The sequence below is a fragment of the Ambystoma mexicanum genome, chromosome 4p (genome assembly GCF_040938575.1).
Source record: "Ambystoma mexicanum isolate Mex_15411 chromosome 4p, UKY_AmexF1_1, whole genome shotgun sequence".
NCBI classification, from domain to species: Eukaryota; Metazoa; Chordata; class Amphibia; order Caudata; family Ambystomatidae; genus Ambystoma; species Ambystoma mexicanum.
The window spans coordinates 1131232443-1131259641 of record NC_090927.1 but is presented as its reverse complement, the minus strand read 5'-3'; the positions used below and the strand labels follow the sequence as shown (position 1 = coordinate 1131259641).

General features: G+C 44.2%; 1 protein-coding gene across 2 annotated transcripts in view; it reads right to left on the bottom strand.

The window, feature by feature from the left end:
* Positions 1 to 26303, bottom strand: part of EPM2A (EPM2A glucan phosphatase, laforin) — a gene marked incomplete at its 5' end in the record, with an annotated part of 1251062 nt that extends 1224759 nt beyond the window's left edge. For both annotated transcript variants that reach the window (XM_069606724.1, XM_069606722.1), the window contains 2 exon segments: positions 16317 to 16925; positions 26250 to 26303. In XM_069606724.1, coding sequence (XP_069462825.1) covers positions 16317 to 16572 — 256 coding nt within the window.
* Positions 26304 to 27199: the final 896 nt, after the last annotated feature.

Here is a 27199-nt window from a genome sequence, read left to right as displayed (position 1 = left end):
TATAAATGACTATCAGATTAATACAGTCATTTTGAGCGTGGGTCATTTCAAGTTGTAAAATCTTGCATCCTGTGCATTGTGTAGGAGCGGAGAATAGTTTGAGATCTTGTTTGGCGATTATTGCTACACCTCCGCCTTTCCCTGTCTCTATTGTTAGGGTAGATGGTGCAATTACTTGGCACAGCAATATCGATAGTAGGACCCATTGGTTCCTGAAGCCAGGTCTCAGTGAGGCATAGGATAGTAAGGTTGTCATCTATGATGTAATCGTGAATTTCTTGCGCATGTTTATTTAGGGATCTCGTATTGAGAAGTGCTATTTTGATTGCGTGTGTTTTAGTTTCATTTATGGCATAGCCCTCATTGGAGTTTTTTGTGCTAGGAGCTGAAATGTGTGTAGTGCAATCATTTTCTGATGCAGAGGTTCTCAGGGAGTCCAGCCTGGAGTTAATGTGCGTTTGCACTAAGTCTTGGTTTTGTAGGGTTATAGCTTGGGATGATAATTCACATAAATCCGAGTACCCCATACCTGCGTGATCTTTTCAGGCTTTTTGGAGGAATTTTGGCAGAATTTTTGGCTGTGCACTGTAGGATGCCATGGACCGGCATAGACCGGCTTTGTCGAGTAAGCGCCGGCGCCGAAGCGCCTGATGTTTCCTCTAATGCGACTTCGGGGACTATGGGAGTTGTAGTTCCCACGTGGCAGCAACGTTCAAGCCTGAACGAGCTGATGAGCTTCTAACATGGCGCAAAGTAAATGGAAACAAGGGTAAGGGCACGGAGTACTAAAGTACTGGCAATCCCTGGTGCGGCTCAAGTAATGCGTGCTGTTCAAATTAGGTATGATAGAAACAAAAGTTATTTCAATTCCCCTTATTTCAATATCGATTGCTTTCACAATGCAGTCACACTTTGGGTAGCAAATCAAGTCAAATCAAATCAATTCAATTAGCAGTCTTAGGCAAAAGGAGGTTTCAACTAAGTAGCAACTTCCTATTTGTTTCCTACTAATTCTAGTTTGTGAGGTAATCAGCAGGCTACACCAACAGAGTAACAGTTTGCAAGAACATGCTTCATGTTGGCTTTGCCTTTCATGTGAGTACACAATTCCATGCCACAATAGTACCCAGCCAGCCCCATTGTAGTAACCTCAGTGGACCTGTCTCTCTTTCATGTACTAATAGTCAAGTTGGCTTGGCTTTGCCCAAAAATGCCAATAAAACATACCATGCCCCAGTCATAAGTTGTTCATGCTCCAATGCCCCCCTGCGTTCAAGGCTTTCATACACAGACACAAACACGTTCCCCCACAGTCACGCACATCTAGAGGTTCTCTGTCAGTCACACAGTGCTTTCTCATTCACACGTGCACCCTTATACACCATTCACAGTACATTCATTCATATGCGCGCACTTACAGACACCCCCTCGCATACATGCATATACACACTTATACACACCCTTGCATGCATGCATTAAATTCCCACACACAAACAAAAATGCTTTTTTGCCGCCTCTTCCGCTACTCTGTAGGCCTCCATCTCCCACGCTCCATGCAGACAGAAACCAGACAGCCAGGAGAGCTTACTCGTTTCTGACATTCTTGGCATGTTCAGAAGAGAAGGAGAGCAACCCCTGCTGCTCAGACTGAACAGTGACATTTTCAAATACCCCCCACCGCTGCCGAGTGGGCATTTACAGATTTTGGGTGGGCTTTCCCAACTCATGCCCCTGTCTACACCTATGGAGTTGTTAAGGTTAGATATCAGTTCACACAGCCGGCATGTTTTTAGAGTGGCACCTGCCAGAGCACTTTCCCTTTATAGGCAAAAGGATGGATAAGGTACAGCATTTATCCCTAAATCAGATCGTTGGGTGTGGCACCTCAATACAGTTCCCAAACACATTTGCTCTCTGATGTTCCTATGTGTTGGGACAAAGGGGAAACAGGGCAACCAGGTTCTTGTTTCCACACTGCACGCTAAGCACTAGGCCACTTCTGGCTTGTGGAGTAAAGGAAAGGGAAAGCTCAAGGGTAGCCGTTCTTATGTTTTTTGCCCCTTTCGCCATTATTACAGAAGTCTAGACAGAGGATTGTCAGGTAAAATAGCATCACCACAAAGTCTGCAAGTACCCAGTGTTCCCTGCTGCACCCGGCCGTGCCTGAGCATATTCATGCAACCAGTTGTTCTCCTTGATCAATCATGCCTCTTCACCATGTTGGAACTCACTAAGCCCCACCCAATCTTCTGAGACAATTATTGTTTTTTTAATTTTTATATGATATGGCATTTATAATGCGCCCATACACAAGTGTTTCAGGGCGCGAGGAGGCAAGGGAGGGGAGACAGTGGGAAACTGACAACGATCCTACTAGGCCAGGTGTCATTCAGATCGCACAGGTGCACGGGTAGGGAGAAAGGGCAAGTACCAGGGGGAAGGGAGAGGGGAAAAGTGCAATGCAAGGGAAGAATAAATAGATAAACAAAAGCGACCAGATAGTGGCAAGTGCAGGGTAAGAGCAGAATAAGTGCTGGTGAGGGATTGTAGGGATACAGAAAACAGTCCCCAGGTGTGATGGGTTGCCAGGGCGCAGGGCAGGTGTGCAAAAGCAGGGCCTGGCCTGGACCCAAGATCAGAAAGGGTGGCCAGGTGATCAGTGCAGTTGCAGCAGGGGAGAGAGGCAGAGAAAGCAGAAGCAAAGAGGAAGGTTTTGAGGTGTTTCCGGAACCGGAGATGGTTCTCCTCAAGTTTCAGGGAGGCATGAAGGCTGTTCCAGAGGGAGGCCCCTGGTGAAGAGAGAGCTCGACCACCCACTCGTTGCTTAGAGAAGCGACTGACCCTGAGGGGTTGGAGACAGATGAGCAAAGAGCCCGAGAAGGAAGATATTTGGGAAGAGAGAGTTGAAGGTATTGCGGCCCCAGGCCCCAGAAAGCCTTGTGGACAATGCAGAGGGTTTTGAACTTGATCCTTGCAGCCACTGGGAGCCAGTGCAGAGATTGCAGTCCTGGAGAGATAGGATCCCTGATCTTGAGGCCAAGGACAAGTCTTGCATTCCTATTTTGGATAAATTGAGGCCCCAATGCCCTGTTCAATAATGTCTTTGTTGACATTCATCCCCTGAGACCTCAACATCTGGATTGATTTCATCAAGCTCCCCCATCAGCCTAGACCTTCATCCAAAATATGGAAGCTCTTGACCTTAAAAAACATATGTATGGTCCCAGCCGTTTGAAAGAGCCCACCACAGCCTGATCTTTCCCCTAACCAACAAAGCTCCTCCTTTACTCCAATGCCACTCCTATGCCTTGGTGTGATCACTTAGCAACAAACTGACTAGTCTTCTTCCTTTTACCCACTTCAATGCTTTCAACTTTTCTTCTACGTTACATTCCAGACCTTCTAAAAGAAATTGCACCCTTTGCCTTATCCCCTTATCTGACTGCAACCCTGAATTCCCCCTTCCTCATTCTCCACCCACTTGCGGAGTCTCACACAACTCTCTCCTGTCTGCCCCCTTCAAATAGGTTTCCCAATCCTATGGTGTCCAAATACCCATCCAAGAAGTAGTAAAAATGACACTTCTTATTCACAAAACGGAGAGGTGCCAAAACCATGCATAAACTATGCATCGTTTTTGTGAAATGATTCCAACATTTGTATGTGTGCAGTTGGCACAGATTATCAAAATACAAGCCTTCTTATTCCCAAAACAAAAGTGAGGCCAGGCAGAAGTGTGTGATATGGTCACGGTATACGTTTCTACCAAGCAAGTGTTAAATCATGTCATCGTTATTGAAAGACAGTGGGAGGCTGACCTTTACTGATGTAAATGACATCCCGCACAAACAAGACACGGGGCATGTTTTGTACGATATACGTTCTGCCACATCTAACCTAACACTAGTTCAACATGGCCGCCTCGTATTCCCAGCGATATTCATGGAGGTGCATGCGGGGTCGCCATGGCAATAGAGGTCATGAAAACAACTGAAAATCATAAGCATCAGCTGACAAACTCGGCAGAGCAATGCTGCAGGATTTGAGCTATGACAAAGAGGCAACTACCGAGCCAGTAAGCATTTAGATGCAGAAGTGGCACGCATTTGCTCTATTTTGTTCTGAGACAGAGCATATAAGTATCACATACTTATTTTACATGTGAACCGTTTAACACATTAAAGGTGCTAGGACTAGTGAAGTTCCGCCACCACACATCACACTATGAGGAGCCGAATTTTGAGAGGCAAGACACCTCACGGCCCACATTGTGCACAACTGTGGATGCGCAGTAGCAGTACAGCTTTTTTCTCTTTTGCTGCCATACAGGATTGAGGTTTATACCCCTGGGGATAAATACACCTTGTGGATGATTCATCAGTTTGCTACGAGGTAAGGCATGCCCTGCAACACTAGAATGCCAACAAATAGGGTATCAGTAGTATTATCAGTATAACAAGTGAAATAAAACTACAGGAGAGGTCACTTTTTGGAAATATATTTTTGTTTAGAAGAGAACACTCTTATTCTGCTTTCCCCAGCACTACACACATATGGCGTCCCTCCTAGTGGCTGCTTAGACTCTCTGCGACTCATCTATGCAGCACGGTAAGCCATTTCCCTGTCCCAAAGGGGTCAGTTTTCTAGCTACTCATTGAGCTTTTGAAAGGAATATCCCGGACATAGAACACTCACTTCATATCATTTTAACTTTTTAAGATACATACCCCAAGCAGTGAGGAATCACTTCCACAACTCTCGCCCTGATGAAGGCCATCACATTCAAAACTGAGAAAATATAATTAGGCGAAACACACCTGTGTCGACTTTCTGTTTTGTTCTTTGTAGATTGTGCTATTGGAAATCCTTGACAATACAATGGTTACAACAAATACACAGCAATTATGTTTTGAAAATTGACCTAGTAGACAATTTCTTTTTCACATATGTGGTTGTGTCCGGACTCGCCCTGATCAACAGTTTCTGATGGATTATATTGTGCCTGGAATGGTCAGTGAATCGCCAGGAGCCCCTCCTTTTGTTATATAGTGACTGAAGGAGATGAATGGTATATTCAGTGGCTCACACATGCGTAGTGTTACAGTAATCAAATTTGCAACAGATAATAGATAACAGATAATAGCTTGCACATTTCTGGCACAATGTGATTCCCCTGAGAAGCATGACATAATAATTTGTGCAACTAAACATTTGGTTTGTTTAAGAGGTCATCCAGAGCACCTTGATACCTAGGGTCTTTACTCTGGCTGGAGTGTTGATGCTGTGCCTTGATAACAGATTTTAGAACAATGTCTTTTTGTAGGAATTTTAGAATTGCTACAAATGGAACTTCAATCTTGACCTCATTTGACCAAGCCAATTTTCCGACATCCACCTTTCTACAGAATTAAAGGTATACTCAAATCCCTGAAATATCTACCGGATGATCCCCAAACAAACAAAAAATGATCTGGGTGTCATCAGCAAAGGAAGCCATGACGAGATTAGTACGTCACTGAGGGGTTTAATGTAGATGTTTAACAGGATAGGGGAAATGCAGGTTCCCTCAGGGATGCCACATTCCATCTGCTCCACACAGGATCCATTTTTAACCGTTGATGTTCCTTTGTTTAGAAAATACAGAAACCAGATGGTTACAACCTGGGACACCCGACCACTTCTTCATTATGTTGAATCTTGGATGGAGTGGTTAGTTATCGTACCAAAATGTTGCCAACACATTTCCGACTTTACATTTACTGCGCTTTAACGCCATAAAAAAATTGTGACTTATTCCGACCGTCGCAGTTCATTCATACATTTTGTTTCCAGCGGCGCCTCGCAGTACATTAAAGCAATGAAAACGTGCCACAGTATGTAGATGCCTTTTCATTTCATTCCTGCGCCATATTGCAGTCACACTTTGTTGACAACGGGTGTCATGGAAATGCCCTTTCATTTTATTCATGCGCCGCAGTTCAGTGAACGGATGCTCCGTGTCTGGACAATGCCATGCATTTCAGGAGACACTGGGCGGTTCGGCATTGACCATTCATTTTTTTTTACTGCCGCCCGGTCTCTCATTTACCAAAAGGAAATGTCAATGGTGTCTGTGCTTTCACTTTCCATCTTCTTGCTATGCAACATGACGTCACTGAATTGTTACAGACAGTCACTTGTGATTACATCTGTAACTGCATTGCGATTTAAGTTTTAACATGCAATTTTTTATTTCTCAAAAACAATGGATCATTTACTTTCATTTTTTAGGTTCATTATTTGTTTCCAAATGTATTAGTCCTGCGGTCGGTACATCTAAGCACAATTGTATTTTTTGAATTTGTGCAGGAGTATTAAACTAAACATGGAGTGCAGAGTAACCTAGCGATTTGACCGAGGATTATACACGTGGCAGCTTTCTACCCGCAACAAGGCGTCTCTGTTTACCCGTAATACACATTGTAAACAATTTCAACGCGACTAAATACGCGGATAAAATATAATAAGTATTTCAATTAAGGATCATTTCATTTCGTGGATGCCTCATATTTTTACTATGTTATCACTGCGATTCGGCAGCGCAGTGATCACATAGACATAGCATGTCCAAGGCAGCAAACAGATCTAATAATGTAAGACGACCCATGTTTCCTTGATCACTTTTCTGGAGCCACTCGAGAAGTGTCAGTTTGCAAAGCTTTACAAGAAACTAAATTAGGAGTTCCATTTGATCTGTAGTGGGCTTGAATATTTGACCCCATTTCATGGAGCAACACCTCATTTTCTCAACCTAGTCATTATCTGGCCAAAGCAATGAGGTATCCAGAGGTCCACCTAGGCCAGAATGTACCCAATACAAAGGGTGTGGCAATGCCAGAATCCATGCATGCCATACTGCACCTTTAAGTCTTACAGTTGCCTCCAGCGATGGTCTTGATGCACCCTACTATAGACACGCCAATAAAGTATCTTAAGTTAGACGCAGCATGACACAGATGTTAGCACAGTTAACACCAACAACCTCATTTGTAGAACAACATAGCACTAGCTTGCCTGGCAGTGACAGAACCTGAAGCTCAGTAGATTGCATTGCTAATCCTAGACGTAACAGCAGCTCTCTTCAGCAGAACTGCAAACCTGCAAGAAAGGATTTTGCTAACATTCCCATAACCATGTTGAAGCAGAGGGTTTCACATAGCAGTAAGTTTGAGGGGTCAACGGCCCACCTTTCATCAAATGGTTCTCTACAGATCTGCAACCTTTGGCTCTCCAGTTTTTTTACAACTCCCATCAGCCCTAGCCAAGTATAGTCAATGGTGAGGGATAAAGGGAGGTGTGTCCAGAACATCTTGAGATCCGCATGTTGCAGAGCCGTGCTCTAAGAGAAGGTTCACTCAGCAACCAGTAGCATATAAAAGGGGTACATTTTTTTATATACTGTATTTGGTTGATTAAAACCTTAAACACTAGAAAAAAACACATATCAAAATCAGTGCAAATACTGTACGATTGAATACCAAAGCAATTAAAAAAAATAACAATAGTTCACAAGCATTAGCATCAGCAATGGCACACAGGCACATTATTTCCCGATTAAAAACCTAAAACAAATGCAGCACTAATTAATAACAGTACATTTAAAAGCGGAAAACCCTCCTTATACACAGTAAAATAATGTAATTAGCTTTGTAAACACTCCAACATTAACTATTTACATATCTTCCTATTCGAATAAAATCCTTTTCCATACATAAAATGCGGCTCCAACATATACAATAGGTACTGCCATATAAATGAAAGACCAAAACTGGTCTGAAGGGATCTTTCTTCTATCCGAGAACAAGTCTCTATACCGGCAGAATACCATCCCTCCAGTTGGATACATGCTGCTAACAAATGTCTGGCAGTCTCCACCTCCAAATTACAAAACCTACACAGTCTTTTCCCTAGGGGGATGCCACTCCATATACCTACATATTCGTAACAGGGCAACATGTTGAATCTTAACAGCAGAATAAACCTGCTGAATTCCCTGTTCCTAATCTTCCAAATATAGCTGCGGGATTTATTGAGGACCATCCCCTGTAAACAATATGTTTCAAATCTCTCTTTTTTTGCTAAGCAATCCAGATTGTTAATGAGGTCACATTGAGCAGCTTTCTTTTTGGGTCGGTTGGCCCAGCTCTTTATGCTCTCCCCTTCTTTAGGCCGACCCAGATTGATCTCATTAAGAAACTTAAGCGAAGTATCTATTAAATCCTTCAAAAACTCTTTTGGTCAGGGATGAGTGCTTGTTTCCTAATAGCGTTCATCAAACTATCATCTCTATTGGTCTCTAGAGTCATTCTTATATATAATTTGGAGCATCTAACTTTCCATAAAGTCAGCAATTAGACGAGTCCCAGTTCACACCCAATAGCCTCATTAGGTGTAACGCTGATTTCCAAATCTTTCCCTCAATTTTTCCTATACTGCCAACAAATTTAGCTGCCACAGTCTCTAGAGCATTTAAGGCTCCAGGGATGATGCAAGTCCTATATATCTCCAGAACACCTTCCTCTGAGTGTCCCCCGCTTCGTAACAATGTCGTTTTTCATGACATTCCAGTTTTTAAAGGACCTTTTTCTCTATTACATCAATATAGTGGTCCCTGGAGGGGGGCGGGGTTCTCCTGATAGGCATCCCCAAATAAGGGTAACACTCTACCACTTCTATTTCATGTGTACCCAATTTCCATCTATATTTAGCTATTTTCTTTGACCCTCCCTTTCCACCAAAAATCACTATCTTGGTTTTACCCACGGTGATACTTAAATTATTCTCCTTCACATAACTATTAATTGCATACAGCAACCTCTGAAGGCCTATTGGTTTTTTTTCAATAATGATAGTGTCGTCCGCATAAGACATCCAGCAGACAGGGATATCTCCGATCTTAGGAGGAAAGCGATTAATATTCTCAAAACTGTCTTCCATGTCTGACACATAAAGATTATATAATGTGGGAGAAGCCACGCAGCCATGTTTAAGGCCCATATTAGTTTTAATGGGGTCAGATCTTTCCAGTCCCTTTTTCACACACATGACAACTGATGTATATACAGTTATTTTAGAAAATGCAATACTAAGGGGCAGATTTTCCATTTTTCTAATTTCTCCCAAAATCGAATTCTGTCTACACAGTCGAAAGCTCTAGAGAAGTCTATAACGCAGGTATAAAGTTTAGTCTTCTGTCTATGTGCCTCAGCAGTGATGTAATGTAAGGCTACCATTTGATCAGTGGTGTTAAACCCGGCTCTGAACCCTGTTTGCAAAGGTGGAATGAGTGTATTGTCCCTGCTCCAAGTGTTTATAATCTGCAACAACAAACAGCAGAAAATATTGCAGCTAGAATCTGCCATAGCTAGTAGTCTATAATGTATAGGGCAGATACTGCCCCCATTTTTTATATATGGGAATAAAGATAGTCTCATGATTCCTGCCCCTCATGTCCCCAGCCCTCCAAGATGTCAGGCTGGAGCCAGGCCACAATCACCTACATGGCCCTCAAGGGCCTCTCCATCCCTCCAAAGACCCACTTGGAGTCAGACTTGGCGCTTGTGGCACCAGACTCACTCACTCCCATAGGATAACATTGGGGATTGGAGTTGTAGTGCATTGATGGGGACAAGATGGATGCCCCCACATATTTCGGTTCCCAGAACTGCATGTGTGGTCTAACCTTTTGGGTGTGGTTCAGCCCAGAGACACCTGGGATATCCAGAGACTATTTAAGCCACACCTAGGCTGAGAAACATGCTTTGCATTTTCTGCACCTGCAGCGTGACACTCACCACGTTCGGATCGGTCTCCAGTAGGCCTGCATCTTTCTTCTGCGCTCAGCTCCTGCAAGAACAAGAACACTGTTAGGAACAGCCTTACCTTGCGGCGCTTCTGCCCATCATTCATCGCTCCTTCTGTTCTGCAGGCATCTTCGGCGGTGTCATTCCCATCCCGGCACGCTGCTTCCTAAGGAAAAAGGGAAAAGAACAGAAAAAAGGCATTAGTAAGCTTTCTGCAAATCTTTGCTTATTTTTAAGTACTGTACGAGCTTCAAACGCTTACCTGAATCCCAGCCGCTTTGGGGGAACTCTGTCTCCGGAACCTCTCATCCATCTGCAAGAGGGAAAAGACACTCCAGGTTAGCGTGGAAACATCTAGAGGTGCCGCATATCGCGCTTACCCACCAGATTTGTTCTTCATAACCGGCATCCACACTGAATATGTTGCGGCACCTAAAAGAGACAGAAAAAGAACTCAGTTCAATGCAAATACGAAAGTGGTGCATTGCGCTCTCACCTTCAGCGCTACTCATCTCAGCAGCACGCCACCATCCCCGGACGCCGGCCATAATCTAAGGAAGGAAAGGAACGAAGTTAGAGAACTGTTCAAAAGACTCATCATACTTACCTGTCGAACTCTTGCCAGCGAAGTAACTAGGGAGCAATTAGCCCGCATCAATCAACGCGCCCCTGCGCTGAAAGCAGGATGGAGAGCACACTATCCAAGAAGACAAGGTGAGCTGTGGATCAAAGGGAAGGGTTGGACCCCGGGGAAGAAGGGGTTCAATCACACAGAGACAATAGGGAGTTAAACTCTACCAATCCTGTGTTTCAGGCCCAGTCTCCAGTCGAATAGCCTCCGGGGAAGGGTTTGAGGTCGTAAGAGGTCAGAACAGGCTGAGTGACGTCCCCGTGGATACCAGGTGAGCGTTACAGATAGCTTCTCTCCAACTATCTGGTATCTTTCAGTTTTTCCAAACCCACGTGTAGAGTTCCAATAAAATAGACGCCCACTTTACTGGGTTACGTTTAAGGACTATGTTGGCTAACATATCGGGGCCTGGAGCCCTCAAGGGTTTCATATTCTTAATGATCTTAAGTATATCCCCTAATCCAATTAAGAAGATCTTTTCATCCATCACACATTTGATGTCTATAAGTGGAGTGTCCTTTTCTTTCACAAAATAAAGAATGGATATATATTCCATCCACTCATCCAGGGGTATAACATTAACATCCTTATCATCCTCTTCAATCGCATGCTGCCTATAAAGGTACCAACATTTCTTTTGCGTCATGGGTCCTGCAGAGCTTAAACACTCTTCTCCAGTTAACGTTATTTAAATTATGCTTATAACCCCTGATCCAGTTCTTGAATCTAATTTGCAGCCTATATATACTCTTATGCTGTGTGTTCTCATTTATGGTAACTTCCCCCTTGAGGATTTTTATTTCTCTCTTTAGCTCTTTCTTTTTAATTTCTATCTGAAAATCGAAGGGATTTTTATGTTTTACCCCTGTTCTTTTATTAAATCGAGATTCTGCTACCTGTCATTTCATACCCAAAAGGTCTCCTATAAACTTGCTTCCATTGATTGCCATTTCTTGCCCGCTAATAGGGAGAATAATAAACATTTCATCCAACTTTACCAGGTTGGATTTAGTCCAACATATCCTATTCCTACTCCCATTTGTTTGAATATTTAGAACTGTCCCCACATTGCTCTTCTTCAGCGGTTGGTCATACCAAGTGTATTTGAGCATCATATGATCACTATGGGTGGTTGGCATATGTTTGAATCCTTTAATCCGTTTGCTTAGACCACTGTTTATAAAGCCATAATACAATTGGTGTGAAACCATACCATTGATTCATGATGGGAAACAATCCCTCTCTAACCCAGGTTCTAGAAAATGTAATTCCTGGTTATCTAATAAGTTTAGCCAGGTGACTCAGTTATAGACTTGCGGACAAAGGTTATGATTGGAGTGAAGATGTTCTGTGTCCTCCAGCAAGGGTAACTCATACACCACACACAGTAACTACCGTTCATCCGGCCTTACTTTTGCCAAGTCACAATAGGAGTTAAAGTTCCCCATAAGTATCATATTAGCTTTCGGGGCTTCGATATGCTAACCCTCCAAAGTGTCTACAATGATTTTTCCAACTTCCGTCAAATTTTCCCCCAACAGTGAGTAAACATTGATCAATAACATTTCCTTCTTTGAGGCTAGATTTCCTATTTCAACACTCATAACACAATCAGTTTCTCCAAACTTGTCATATGTCCTGACTTTTAATGGGTCTTTAACTCCCACACATAAACCCCCTTTGGGTCTCCCTCTTGAGCCCTTAGTTGCCGGCTTTGTTAAGATTGTAAACCCATCCATTAGGATATAGCCTAAGACCAAGGTTTCTTGTAAGGCAAATATATCACATTCTTTCAAAAGAGCAATACTCCCTTTATGTAGCAGAGATCTAAAGCCCCTACTATTCCAGGAGATAGCTGCAAGTGTAGCGATTTCGTCCTCATCTCAACCCTCTAGTAGATCATTTTTATCAGGGAACCATTTAGACAGACTGTTTCTGCACGGCTGCTCACTCTCAATTTTCCCTTCCCGAGACGATCTCTCTTTCTTACGTTCCACATTATTGCATACTATAATTTCAAAGTCCTCCTTAAACAACTCTCTAAAGTGATCTTTGATCAGTTCTACAATTACTGCTGTGCCGAATTGTATTATTGACCAATTTTCCCAGCTCCCGGCTTCAAGTAGAATGACCCTGTTGATATCGGAATTTTTAATGCACTGTAATTTAGGGATAGTGTGTAGTCGGTTGAGCAACCATCCGCAATTTAAATAAGGGCTATCCTCTTTTGGGCATTTCTCTATTATGTTAATACTCTTCCCACTATAGGCCTGTCCCACATCACATTCCGCCTTCCATTCCCCTCTATTTTTCTCTTTAGCATTAGAATTCCTTCTCCTGCTCATGGCCAATCTCTCCATTTCTCCTCTATATATCTCCCTGTCTCTATAGTTTAAGTTGAGTCGGTCTGTGTTCATTTTCACATCAAGATATCCAGGCCCTGCCTCTAATTTTTCCAAATGATTTGCCTTCTCCGTACTTCTTCTGGCTCAGTCTCAGTGGTCTCACCATAGGCTACCCCAAATCCAGGTGATTCACTTTCGATTACAATATAATTTCCTATCTCTTCAACATTTCCTTTTAACCATTCATTAAGACCCCATCTTTATTTTTTCCTTTTCTTACAACCTTGGTTCAACTCATATTTCATGTCATTTGCCGAGGTTTCGGCTAGGGCAATGCTATTCTTTTTAGCTATGATCTCCTTTTTACTTATACCTGACTTATTTGTATTGCCCTTCTTATAATTTCTTATAATTTCTTTTGCGCTGAGTGCGCCTATTGTGACCTTGCGAGTGTGTTATTTCTTCATGCACATCAATTATTAAATTATCAAATCATCCGAGTCCTGCTGTTCTACCTCCTCTTGAGGGAACACTTCCCGTTCATTATTAACCAATAAACAGAGTGCACTTAATTCATCTATTTTTTCCTCCGGAGCGCCCGTCCCAGATCCATTGTTCTCACTCTGAACATAACCCTTGCCAGGCAAATTAATTACATTTACAGTCTGTTGTATATTTATCAGCATCTCCTTCAATAGCGTTTGTTAATTTAGTATATTAGTACAAATGCCCAGCAATATATTCACAGTTGTGGTCAGTATGTCCATCTTACTATTTATGCATAGAGTGCTATCAATAGCTAATTGGGAGTAACACCATGCGCCATTCTCCTCGTCGTCAAACGAAATCTCTTCCTAAACTAGCTTTTCTAAATCCGGGGTGATAGACAGGTTGGTGCCTATGATATTATTCATTTCCCCACTAGTCTCAGGATTTCTGTTGGGGAAATTAGTTACAACATTACCTAACTCCATAGCATGTCATTGGTAAGCACACCTTGATGGTTTATAGTCATAATGTCGACAGTCAAAATGTCGACAGTCAAAATGTCGAAAAATAAAATGTCGACTTTTTTTTTCAATGCATTTTTTTTTTATATGGGGGTTCCCCCCCAACCCCCCTTTTTTAATTTATTTTTTAATTTTTCCCTTTTTTTAGCTCCCAAACCCCTAAAATAAATATATAATTAAAAAAAGAGAAAGTCGACATTTTTTTTTTCGACATTCTTTTGTCGACATTTTTGTCTGTCGACATTTTTTTTTTCGACATTATGACTGCACACCATGATGTATATTAGACATTGCCAAGCTATCAACTGAATGATGATCCACCCCATTTTGCAATCCCAAAGAATGTTGTCTAAAATCTTTACAAAGATTTAATAAGGAGTTATTATCTATGGCAACACTAATATCTGATTGTGGTACCAAAACCTCCTGGGGGACATCCTTACCTATCTTCTTTGTTGTAAGAAAATCCAATATCTTTGTTTGCACAAGGCGTAAATCTGTATCATTTTTTTCTTTACGTTGAGCCTTTATTGCCTGTGCTCTTTTTACCTTTTTGCGACCCGAGTTTGGGTGCCATATGTATTGCCGCAATTATAAGAGGAGTTATACACTGCAGAAGTTTGTAGAGGAATCACTATTCACCTCCTTAACCAGCTCTGCTATAGCCGCAAGGTAGCGCAACCACAACGGTTTCGTATAAGCAGCTAATGAATGGCACACACCAAGTAACTTGCGTTCGTGTTATTAAGCAGGCTTAACATATGGTATAGATCAAGCTGCCATTGACCTCTATAAAGTCAATATCTCAAGAATGGCATTCAATACTATTGGATTCAACCCATAGAACGTAGGCTTGTTCCTTAGGTGCAGAAGTTCATTACCATATTGCTAGTTGTTAGAAGTGTCGAAGACCTATCTACAAGTGCAGTATTACCAAAGAGGCATCAACTTTCTGCCCTCTTCCTACTTCTCCCTCAGCCACGAAAACCAAGGTATCACAGCAGCAGCTTAATTGAAATCGTCTCAGACAAACACGTATGTCCCGCGTGCTTTCGTTATATTGTGTATCCTATTATAAGTTTAAAGTTATACCGTTTAGACAAACACAAATGATATGTGTTTAAATACAATTAGATGCCGCCAGTATTCACTCAACACAAAATCCAGGTTTTGCCTGCATTATGAGCCAGATTTCAACAGCCTTCACCAATCATTAACTACAACGAACAGACTGTTAAATAAAAGAATATAAGTATGACCAATACCTCACAAGCCCAACCAACCCAAGACAGCCACAAACAGCCCTTCCTCAACAGCACGCGTGCAATGGCGCGAATGGTGGTGCTGTTATGGGATTGCTGGGTAATGTGGGAGGGTCTTGGGACTTAGAACATTTTTCAAACTTTTTCCAAAATAGCGCCATATAGTTCAGCCAAGAAGCGCAGCCACAGACAGCCCTTACTCCACAGGCCTTCCTCAACAGCGCGTCGGTAAAAATAATTCTCCTTATTTACAACATATAAGCATTTCAGAAAGTTAACCAGGTGCACACACACAATTAGATATTTTGTCTAACTTCACTGTCACACACACACACACTTTGAGCACCCAATCACGATGTTGCAACCAGCTAGTAATAGAGTACAGTATCCAAGAGCCTCATTAGGAGCAACTATCATGAACTTTCTAATGTCATCAGTGGTTACCATGACTCCTGTTCCTTACATTTGATATGTTTGCTTCGCTTGAGGAAGTGGTTTTATTTCATTTATTTTGAAATTCATTTTAAGGTTTAAGGTTCTGCTTTCTGATGGCATCCCCTCTGAGGTGCAACCATGATGGGGCAAGATTTGGGAAGATTCTGCATAGGAAGAAGATTGCTATGAGAAGAAGAAACATAGGTGACAGGCTAACTGTACAAGAAATAAAACTCCAACAATCAACTCAAAAGCAAGGAGTAAGTCAGAATTTCAAGAGAAAAGGTACATTCATAAACATATAATGGAGTAAACATACTTAATGGAGAATACCTGAGAGTAAGAAATTATCACTTTGCTCAGACCCAACACAAACGGATGACTGCTTCCCCTTGTTAGCCACTGTCCATGGGGGCTCTTCTGATTGGCTATGTGTAAACTATGCCTTTTGATAATTCTAAACCATCTAGTAACTTCTTTTGTGCTATGTAATATAGTAAAGATGCTGGCAAGAAGCTGCTGGCCTCGTACCACTTATGATTTCCCCTTTGAAAGCAATGTGAACATGGCTATACAGAATATCTGTGCCCCACTGGCATTTGATGCCATATAACTATAGCAAAACAATTATTCTCAACTGAGCTTTGTTTTCTTAGTGCGTTACAAACCGGTTCAAGGATTACACATGCAATCTATTTTAATCATTGCCATAGTTAGAAGTATTTAATAATCAATAAATACAGATTATATTCAGGGCTTGATTGGTTAGAACACACATCCTATTCCAATACCTTCCCAGATGAACTGGCCAGCAATCCGCTTCAAGAACTTGAACCAGAAAGTGTCCATGCAGGGCTCATTCAGCAGGACCTCGCCGATCCACAGCGAGGGTTCCTGAGTGGAGAGGGGCACCTGGGTGGGTTTCATGGCCACAGCTCCTTGTGGATCCCAGTGGCCCATCTCCTGGCGCGAGCCGAGCACAAACAGCTCAATGTCCGTGCATTCCACAGTCAGGATGACCCCGAACCGCAACAGGAGCTGTTGCATTCTCACAAACAAGGGAGGGCAAAAGCCAACGCGATATTACGAACAAGAACGGGATGATGGCGAGGCACCTTTCGAAGTTCCCGCTTTCAATTTCCACTGCAATCATGAAAAGCGGAAGGCCTGCCGGAAGCCATTCAGCATATGTATGCACTAAGTTCTCAAGGAGTTAGAATCATCCATCCAATTGTAGGCTGGATGCTCACCTGAAGGTCGGAAGACCTGTAAAATGTTTATTGCGGAGATGCTTTTTGAGTCATTTACATTATATCAAGAGTTTTTCTCTTCATCCAACCACAGCTGACAAAGGGCAAAGTATCTTGAAAGAGTTCTTGCAAGTTTGATGTTAGCATTCCCTAAAATCGAGAAAAACAACATGCTGGTGTCATTATAAAAAAAACATACTGAGGTCGAAACAAAACATAACTGGCAAAACTGGTGTCATCATCATCACATCTTAAAAGGCAATTATAGCAAATAAACCACATAAAATAATAATAGAAATACAACACAATAGGTTAAAACCCTACAAAACATCACATCTGGCCCACAACAGGAATCCATTAGAATAGGCATAATTTTAGGGGCCCACTTGACAATTAGTTAGCAGATGCTCACTCAGTCTCCATGCTCTACTCAAAAAACTGGGAACTGGAAAAAACACAAAGGTAACTGGCACAGCAAACAAAGGTAGACCCTCTGGAATTGTGGGAACTGCTGCCTTATCCAAGTAGGCTTCAACCTGGTGCTTCTTAGCCTTAAAGAAAAGAAAGTGGGTTGCAGTCTCCCTTTCACATAGCTCACATGAGCACGCCCTGTCCACAGCCACCTCCCACTCCCTCTTCCCCTCCCAATGGCGCTGGAGAGCCTCCATGGGGCAGTTGCCCAAACCCTGGGTCTTTGGGCAGAGTACCCTGGCTCTCCTGTGGGGGACCCATGAGGAGGGCTCCATGTATTGATTCGATTTTATAACGGTTCAAACGTGCTCGACTCCCTGTTGCCAATCGCAAACCATGTTGCCATCTGTCGCAGACTGTTTTAGGAGTGCAAGTGCATCCAGGAGGCCTTTTGATCAGTGGCAGCTGGTGACATTTTAAGTGGTGGGACACACATTTCTAACCCGTATCGAACTGAGCAAGTACGAACCGCTGCAAGAGGGTGGTTTTAGATGCAGAGTTTTTACCTCCAAGAATAACATTAAAAATAAAGGGTGCAAGGTTGCATTGAAAATACAATTTTCCAAAGAAAAGTAAACGAAAACAGGGGTTTCAAGCAGTCCTGAGGGGGAGCAACAAAGACATTTCAATATTTGGTCGTCAGCCACAGTAATAACGAGGAAGTGCTGCCTGCAAGTCTGATGATATTTAAATTATGTAATTTGAATTAGTGAAGCTCTGTGTCGCGAACATTAAAGTGTGGCACGGCTCAAGACTGCAGTGCCTTGGTAGAGCTGCACGTGGACATTATTAGACACATGGTGTTGCCAGGTCTGGAAAAGTTCAAAGGCTATGCTAATGTCGCAAATGTCTGGACTTGGGGCTAGATAGCCTTTTCGTTGTAGCCCCTGAGCTTCTATCCGGGGCTACAACCAAAAGACCGGGGACTATAGCCCCTGTTCCCCCCCTAGCGACGGTTCTGATTAGATAATCAGAAGGTCCTGCAGGAAGAGATTGCAGCAATTCAACAGAGCTGCGCCCGGCACCTCCAAGTATTGGAATAGGAGAGGGTGCTTGGGGTGAGGCTAAATATTTGAAGTGTACCGGCAGAGGTTTGTTGGGGCCCATTATTGGAACAGTAGAGAGTGCTACCGGTGTACCGACAGAGCTCTAATACAATAGCAGGGGGTGCTGTAGTTCAGGATTAAGGGGAGCACTTTGACAGAGCTGAGTTTGTTCACTAGTCAAATAACAGTGAAATAGCTTGAGGTCTTGTAATTTTGCCCCTTTCTCTGCGTGTGGCAATCAAGTAGCCAGGCCGTTGGAATGTGGAGGGTGCCCATCCAAAGTCACCCCCTGCCCCCTCTCTAGAAAGAAGGCCATTAAGTGGTGTGAACGCCACAGTGACCAGTAGGGCTGTACCGAATAGCATATTTAGTATTCGGCCGGATACCGAATAGTTTGTCAACTATTCGGCCGGAGCCGAATAGTGAGCCGAATAGTTTTTTTTTTTTAGGCCCCCCCTATGCAATACAATCTCGGGCCACCAGCTTTGGCCCGGTGGCCCGACAAACACAACATTATTGCGGTGAGGCCGCGGGGGTTCCCTGAGGCCCCGCGGCCTCACCGTGGTGAGGGGGATGGGGGGCACCGAGGCCGCCGGGGTCGGCAAAGTGCCCCGGCGGCCTCATGAGTCTGGGGGGGCCGCTCTTGTAGGAGCGGCCCCCCAATGCAAAATAAACGTCGGGCCACCGGCTTTGCACCGGTGGCCCGACAAACAGAACATTATTGCGGTGAGGCCGCGGGGGTTCCCTGTGGCCCCGCGGCCTCACCGTGCTCAAGGGGTGAGGCACATTTCACAGCGAGGCCGCCGGGGTCGGCAAAGTGCCCCGGCGGCCTCATGAGTCTGGGGGGGCCGCTCCTGTAGGAGCGGCCCCCCAATGCAAAATAAACATCAGGCCACCGGCTTTGCACCGGTGGCCCGACAAACAAAACATTATTGCGGTGAGGCCGCGGGGGTTCCCTGAGGCCCCGCGGCCTCACCGTGGTGAGGGGGATGGGGGGCACCGAGGCCGCCGGGGTCGGCAAAGTGCCCCGGCGGCCTCATGAGTCTGGGGGGGCCGCTCTTGTAGGAGCGGCCCCCCAATGCAAAATAAACGTCGGGCCACCGGCTTTGCACCGGTGGCCCGACAAACAGAACATTATTGCGGTGAGGCCGCGGGGGTTCCCTGAAGCCCCGCGGCCTCACCGTGGTGAGGGGGATGGGGGGCACCGAGGCCGCCGGGGTCGGCAAAGTGCCCCGGCGGCCTCATGAGTCTGGGGGGGCCGCTCTTGTAGGAGCGGCCCCCCAATGCAAAATAAACGTCGGGCCACCGGCTTTGCACCGGTGGCCCGACAAACAGAACATTATTGCGGTGAGGCCGCGGGGGTTCCCTGAGGCCCCGCGGCCTCACCGTGGTGAGGGGGATGGGGGGCACCGAGGCCGCCGGGGTCGGCAAAGTGCCCCGGCGGCCTCATGAGTCTGGGGGGGCCGCTCCTGTAGGAGCGGCCCCCCAATGCAAAATAAACGTCGGGCCACCGGCTTTGCACCGGTGGCCCGACAAACAAAACATTATTGCGGTGAGGCCGCGGGGGTTCCCTGAAGCCCCGCGGCCTCACCGTGGTGAGGGGGATGGGGGGCACCGAGGCCGCCGGGGTCGGCAAAGTGCCCCGGCGGCCTCATGAGTCTGGGGGGGCCGCTCCTGTAGGAGCGGCCCCCCAATGCAAAATAAACGTCGGGCCACCGGCTTTGCACCGGTGGCCCGACAAACAGAACATTATTGCGGTGAGGCCGCGGGGGTTCCCTGAGGCCCCGCGGCCTCACCGTGATGAGGGGGTATGGGGGGGGGGGGGCGTCACTTACCTGGTGATTGGGTCCGGGTGCTGGCATAGGAAGTGAGGGACGGGAAGAACTGTTCCCTTCCCTCGCTTCCTATTTCAACACGTTAGGCTGGTTCCTCTGTGGTCAGACTGCAGAAGCCAATAGGCAAACAGCTTGTTTGGCTTCTGCAGCCTGAACACTGTCAAACATTCTATGATTGGCTGTCATCTCCCAAACAGGGAGAGGGCAGCTAATCATAGAAAGTGGACTTCGGCTTCGAGTCCCTAAACAGAAACTATTCTGCCGAAGCCGGATAGCTGTATTTCAGCCGAACTTCGGCAGAATAGGGACTCGAAGCCGAAGTTGGTACAGCCCTAGTGACCAGGGAATTTCCACCCTCTGCGCTAGGTGGTGCAGGGAGCAGGATTTCATAGAAGTGGGCTCCTTCAGGGCGATTAGCATTCTGAGAACTGCACTGCAGGAGCCCTGGTTAGGTTTTATTTACTTGGCCTGAGCAGTGAATTATGCCCCACAGCCATTAACGCGCCTATTAGCGGGAATGCGAGGGACATTTGCACCTCCAAGGGAGTTAGAAAGCTGTTGCTCAAGCAGTCTGCCTACAACAAATCAACAAAACCCTGTGTTGCTATTTTTTTAAACCCACAAACTGCATTTCAAATCTCAGTTACAAGGTAAAGTTATTTGATCAAACCTAAAATCACAAGTTGATCTCTGTTTTTTAATGTAGGTTTATTTTTTGTAGGAATAGACTGTTATTCACATCACGCATTCCCATTGATACGATGGTTAACTCTATCAAGCAATAAATGACAGCAGGTTCTGTCAACAATAATGTATGTAACTTCCCTCAGGGTTCAAACTAACTAGCATCTATGTTTACTGCTCCCATTGGAGGGGGGGTCATGAGCTATTCTAAAGCTACTCATTTTATTAGTATTGTTTGCTCACTTATTCACGGTACAAACTACTGAATTGAAGCTTGGACACATACATCTGCAGCAGGTGCAGCCACAGACCGAGGACCCTTACACATTTAATTCAAAGTATATATTGTTTGTTTGTTTGTTTGTTTGTATGGTGCACCCAACCCAAAGGTATCTGGGCGACCTTCGCACAAGAGGTTACAAGTATATTTTCAGCTTGGTTACAGTGGATACAAGAATAAGATACGATACAGTGAATTATATACAACAGTAATGAAATAAATACAACAGTACAAGTAGGAACATTACTTAGTAGTCAGGGTAAGTTACTTGGCAACGACAAATAAGTCAGAAATCCCCATATGTGCCTGACTCGGACTTACTATTATTGTCACTCGTAACAAGCCACGTAATGGTATTACGTCTAAACAATGAGACGGGTGCGTTGGCTCTCAATGATGGAGGTAATGTGTTCCATGATAGCGCAGCTAAAACAGGGAAGCTAGTTCTGCTGTTTAACGACTTGAGTATAAGTGAGAAAAAGGGTTGGTGGTAAGAGCATTTTAATTATGGAGAAGATAGTGTAGTAAGATCAGAAAGTGACAGATGTAAAGCTTCATACTAATCATTACCACCATTGATGCTCTGGGCAGTCTCCCATGCCATCATTCTTTAGTAGCTCTGTACCATGACAAAGGTGCAGTTCAATCTCAGCCACTTGGCCATGTTCCATCTGCACTGGAACACAAGCCACCACAGGCCTTGTGGTTTAGCAGATGGGGCATGGCTGCTCAAATTAGGGGAAGGGACAAGGTTGATTTGCAAACAATGGTATGGCTAACAGTTTTGGCTATTAGGGGTAATCCAGAATTATTGCATTGAAACACAGAAGGAGGGAGGTGGATGTGAGAAGGGGCACACAGCATATGGGCATTTAGGTCATTTACCTGCCAGCAGACTACCCATGGCCATGTTAATCCCTATGACATTTCCACCAACTACCTGCCCTCCCACGTTAAATTGTACCCACTCGGGAACTCTATAAACTAGTATTATCACAGAGTAACATCCAACGTTGTGCTGTACTATGCTACCCTGTTTTATATCTAAGCATTCCTTTAACTGAACACACACACAAATACACTAAATAAAATATTGTTTTATTCAATGCTGGTGACAGCCTCTTTATTTCTTTAATTCCCTTAGGGGACAAGCACATAGCCCTACCTCACCGAGCCCAATTGAGCCAGGGCTACAATTGAATTTCAATATCCTTATTTAAAAGCACTAAGATGCAGTGGATAAAAATCTATAAGGCCTATGGTTCAAACTAAAACTCACTATGGATAACTCACTATACTAAAAGGTATCAGTAGGGTGCAATGTCCCACCTACGGGACCACCAGTGCTTTCCGAGTTGTCTAACCTAATCAACTTTCTCAGGATCATAAAACCAGCTTGCTTTTTGGCTCAACCTCACAATTTCAGGGATATAAGCCCCAGCGTGCTTCTCGTTTTACCAGTCCTAGGAATCTAGCACACTGGTTGCTTCTTGACTTAACCTAGGTTATAGATTTGGCTCACATATTTGCAACTACTTGCCACGGGTCACGCACATGGGCCAATGGAGATACTTGCTGGTAGAAGTCTGTAAAAGGTACTGCTTCCCCATTTCCTGAGAGTACAGATCTAAGCATAGATTGTATCACCCTCGACCAGAGAGTCTCTTTCTAGGGCTTATGAAGATACCATTGGAAGCACTCCTACCAGTAAGAATTTCTATAACCTTGCTTTTGCAGGGTATAGTTACCCACGAGTCACAGGTCATCTTTCTGGTCAAAGGATTCCTCAAGTTGGTCTTTCTTTGTCTCCGACTTCTGCCAGGGTCTGGGATATAGCACTAACAAAGCTTTCAGCATTCTCCCTGGCTATGGATCTGGTAGCTGCTAGTGCCAGAGATATAGCCATCAGCGTACTTACAACTTTTTCTCCAGGGCTCAGGCGCGCCCTCTCCGGCTCCTTCTCTTTCCCATCTAGCTAAAGGTTGGTACGACATGCTCTGCCTCTTCCTGCAATGTACTGTTTTTCTAGTGTTCCTGATTAAATTGGTTAGCCACTTATGTCCCTGGTGGTGCTTCTCTGGCCTCATTCTTCCTGATTGGCTAGCTATTGTTTCCATGTTGGCTCTAGCAGGTGTCTCAGTTTTCCCCTTTAGGTTAATTAACTGGTAATGATCATTTTCTCCACTATGGAAATGGTCTTAAATTATCCCCTCCATGGTGGCAGCCAAGGCTTTAAAACCCTATCCACCATTTCGAGGTCAGGTAAAAGTGCCTTCTCAGCTGTGCATCTACACAATGCAGGGACCTGGTTACAAAAGAAAATGTTTCAATCTGAGGTATTGCCAGTGTCCACCATGTGCCATAGCCACAAATTTGACGGTGTGAGCTTCAACCTGTGTCCTAAAAAGATTAGTGATTTAGGGATATGGAAATTGGCAAGTCAATACCGAAGTATCAGAAGTATAGTCTTGGACAAAACCCATTATGCGGAAGATACAGGGATTATGACAGATGCATTTAAACAAAGAGGATACCCTGAACAAACATTGTAGCAGGCTAGGCTGAAATGTGACTCACATACAGGAAATGCTCTTCTTGGACCTTGAAATCAAAACGACCCCCCTGACCCCCTCCTGCATTATATTTGCACAACAAAGTACACAAATATCACGCTTACCGAAAAAGAACTGGAAAATTCTACAACTAGATACCCAACTAGCCAAACTCTTTCCAAAACCCCCAATGGTGGCATACACAAGAGGTGGACATTTTAGGGACACCCTTGTTAAATCAATGAGAGAATATTCACCTTATGACAGTTGTTTTTATCAAAACCCACAAATTGAACATTTCCCTGCCTTAACTGCATGAGTTGCATAAGACATCCATGCGCAGGACGTACATTTAGATATGTTGCCACTTGTGATGCAAAGAACACAAAATACAGCCTAATTTGTCTTTGTGCCAAATATTATGTAGGACAGACCACGAGGACAATCAAAGCGCCTATCAATGAACACAAGTCTAATATTTGCACACAAAAAACGAGAAATCCCCAGTAGCAAGACACTTACACCCTGATTCGTGGATTATTTTCGCCGAAACAAACGGGATTTGTGCGCCATTCTGCCCGCAAATCCACATTTGTTAAACAGGGATTTGCGGGCAGAATGGCACACAAATCTGATTTTTTTCGGTGCAAATAATCCATGAATCAGGGCCTTTGAAACAATGAGCACATGATATCACAAGTGAGATTGGTTGTCCTTGAACATATACTTGCACCACAGAGGGGAGGGACACACATCTGCCCTCTGTTCCTCCCAGTGCCTCGCAATCACACATAATCACATTCATCATTAAAGTGATTATGTCTGAGTGCAAGGCGCTGGCGCACCATGTAGCAGGCATGGATTTTTTTTACTGCCCATGGTTGATAAGGCAAGCATGATAAGTGTTATTATGTAGCTAGACTTGCATTTTAAAGAAGCCAGTCTAGCCATTTCTTATTGTGGTATGACATGCTATATTGGGCAGCTTTGATAATGCAAGCACAATCATTGGTATTGTTCTTGCTGTGGCAGGAAATGTTGTATTGGGCATCTTTGATAAGGAGATAATGATAAGTGTTAATATATAGCTAGACTGGTATTTGAATGCAATCAGTCAATCCATTTCTTACTGAGGCATGACATTTTGTATTAGGCATCTTTGGAAAAACAAGCATGATAAGTGTTATTATGTCGCTAGACTGGCATTTCAGAGCAACCAGTCTAGTCATTTCTTATTGTGGTATGACATTTTGTATTGGTCATCTTTGGTAAAGCAAGCATAATAAGTATTATTATGAAGCAAGACCATCAATTTTATGCAACCAGTCTAGCCATTTCTTATTGCGGTATGACATTTTGTATTGGCATCGTTGATCAAGCAAGCATGATAAGTGTTATTATGTAGCTCAACTGCCATTTTACTACTGTCAGTTTGGACAGGTTTTCATACTTTGGCATGCATTTTAATGGTAAAGCCAACTGGAGTATGTTCTTACTTGGGGATACTGCCATATATTGGCAGAACAAACTTTGACATGTTTTCTTATAGTATCATTACTGGCCTTAAGTGCAAAGCAAAACTGAGTATGTTCTTGTATGGGAATACTAGGGTATAATGGTGCAGTCAGCCCGGAACTGTATGGGCACAGCCAGTGTGAAAATGTTTTAAACTGGTACATGTTGTGTGAAAAAATGCCTCATGAAAATGTGTTGGACAAATGCTCCTATGCACTGTTGGTGACTTGCATCTATTAGATTTTTTCATGAGTTAACCAACAAAAAAAATTGCAAAATGTTTGGCTTTTTACCTAAAAACCATTTTAACCCATTTTTTAAAAAAAAATCTCAGGGGGAGAACACCCACAAACCTCCCTTTAATGGTAAGGGCTCCCTCGCTACGCATGACGTTGTGGCATATCTGGGACACATATTACGTCCCTCCAGTTAAAAAATGTGGGAGTTTCCACAGTCAAAATGAAAGCCATTTTTTACGAATTAGCTACGTAGGCAAGCCTTTTCCAGAATGCCATAGTTTTATAAAGCCATACCCGGGTATTCATACGACAAAGAAAACTTAATTTAGATAAACGGTCAATTAACATTTTCAAAGTGGTTTAATCAAAGCTTCGATAATAATTGAACTGCCTCCAAACGAGAAATGATTTTCACCCTTGAGAACTTTTATTTAAACATTCTTACTAATTGCTAAGTGCTTGAGAGCTGTAAGCATTTATCTTTTTCTGGGGTTTAACGATGAAGCATATTCACTGTTATAAATATCTGCTGTATTGTCAAGGAGGTAAATGGTACACAAATAACATAAAAAACAACACAATTCACCAAAGGCTACTAAACAACGAACACTAAAACTTAGAATGGCATGTCTTGCGTATGTGTATATACGGTGTAACAATATACTCCTCATCGGAAGGTGACAGTGTAGCCTCCGACTCTTGCACTCGGTTGCTATTTTGTTGCCATTGCCCTGCCCTCTGATTTAACGGGGCTCCTGTGGTGTAGTCAAAAGGAAACCGGATCAGTACCTTTAGAAAAACACTCATGTTTGTGATCTGTAAAGAGTTGATTTTACAGAATCTAAAATTCACCTTCTGTTTATTTCATGATCCTGTCGCTCCTGCGACTCCGTAACTGAGCCAGTGAAGGTGTGCGTCGACCTCCACGTAGCAGCCCTGCAGATGTCCAGCAGGGGCACACCAGACAAGAACGCCGTGGTAGCAGCGATCGCTCTGGTCGAATGGGCTCTCGGACGGCCGGGCAGCGGTCGGTTTGCCAACCGGTGACAGTGCATGATACAGCCGGAGAGCCATCTGGAAATGGAAGCCTTCGAGAGAGCCTTCCCTTGATTCACAGGTCCAAAGTTCACAAAAAGCTGTGACGTCTTCTGAAAACTCTTTGTGCCGTCCACGTAGAACTTGAGCGCTCTTGCTACATCCAGTGAGTGCAAAGTCCTCTCGGCCGGTGACGAAGGCGACGGGAAGAAAACTGGTAACACCAAGGGCTCGTTGAGGTGGAAGTCCAACGGCACCTTGAGCATGAAGGAGGGATGCGTCCTGAGCACCACCTTTGTGTCGTGAAAAGTCAAGTATGGAGGCTTTCAAGATAGGGCCTGAATCTCTCCCACGCGCCGTGCGGAGATGATGGCCACAAGAAAAGCTATTTTCCACGATAGGAACTTCGACAGTGCCGTATGCATAGGCTCGAAAGGAGCCCCCATGAGCCTAGTGAGCACCACGTTGAGCTCCCATGCCGGGGCTGGGGCCCTCACCGGCGGGCACGAGCAGAATAGTCCCTTCATAAATTCCTTCACCAGGCGATGAGACCACAAGGACACCCGTCCTGTTGTCCTGGTGTATCTGGAGATGGCAGCCAGATGTATCTTGATGGAGGCGTGAGCTAGTCCAGCCTTGGCCAACGACAGTAGGTACGGCAGTAATTGAGGGGCCGTAATCCGTAGAGGGTTAATCTTCTGTGCCCGGCACCAGACAGAGAACCTCTTCCATTTGTGTCCGTAACACTTGAGAGTTGAGGACGCCCT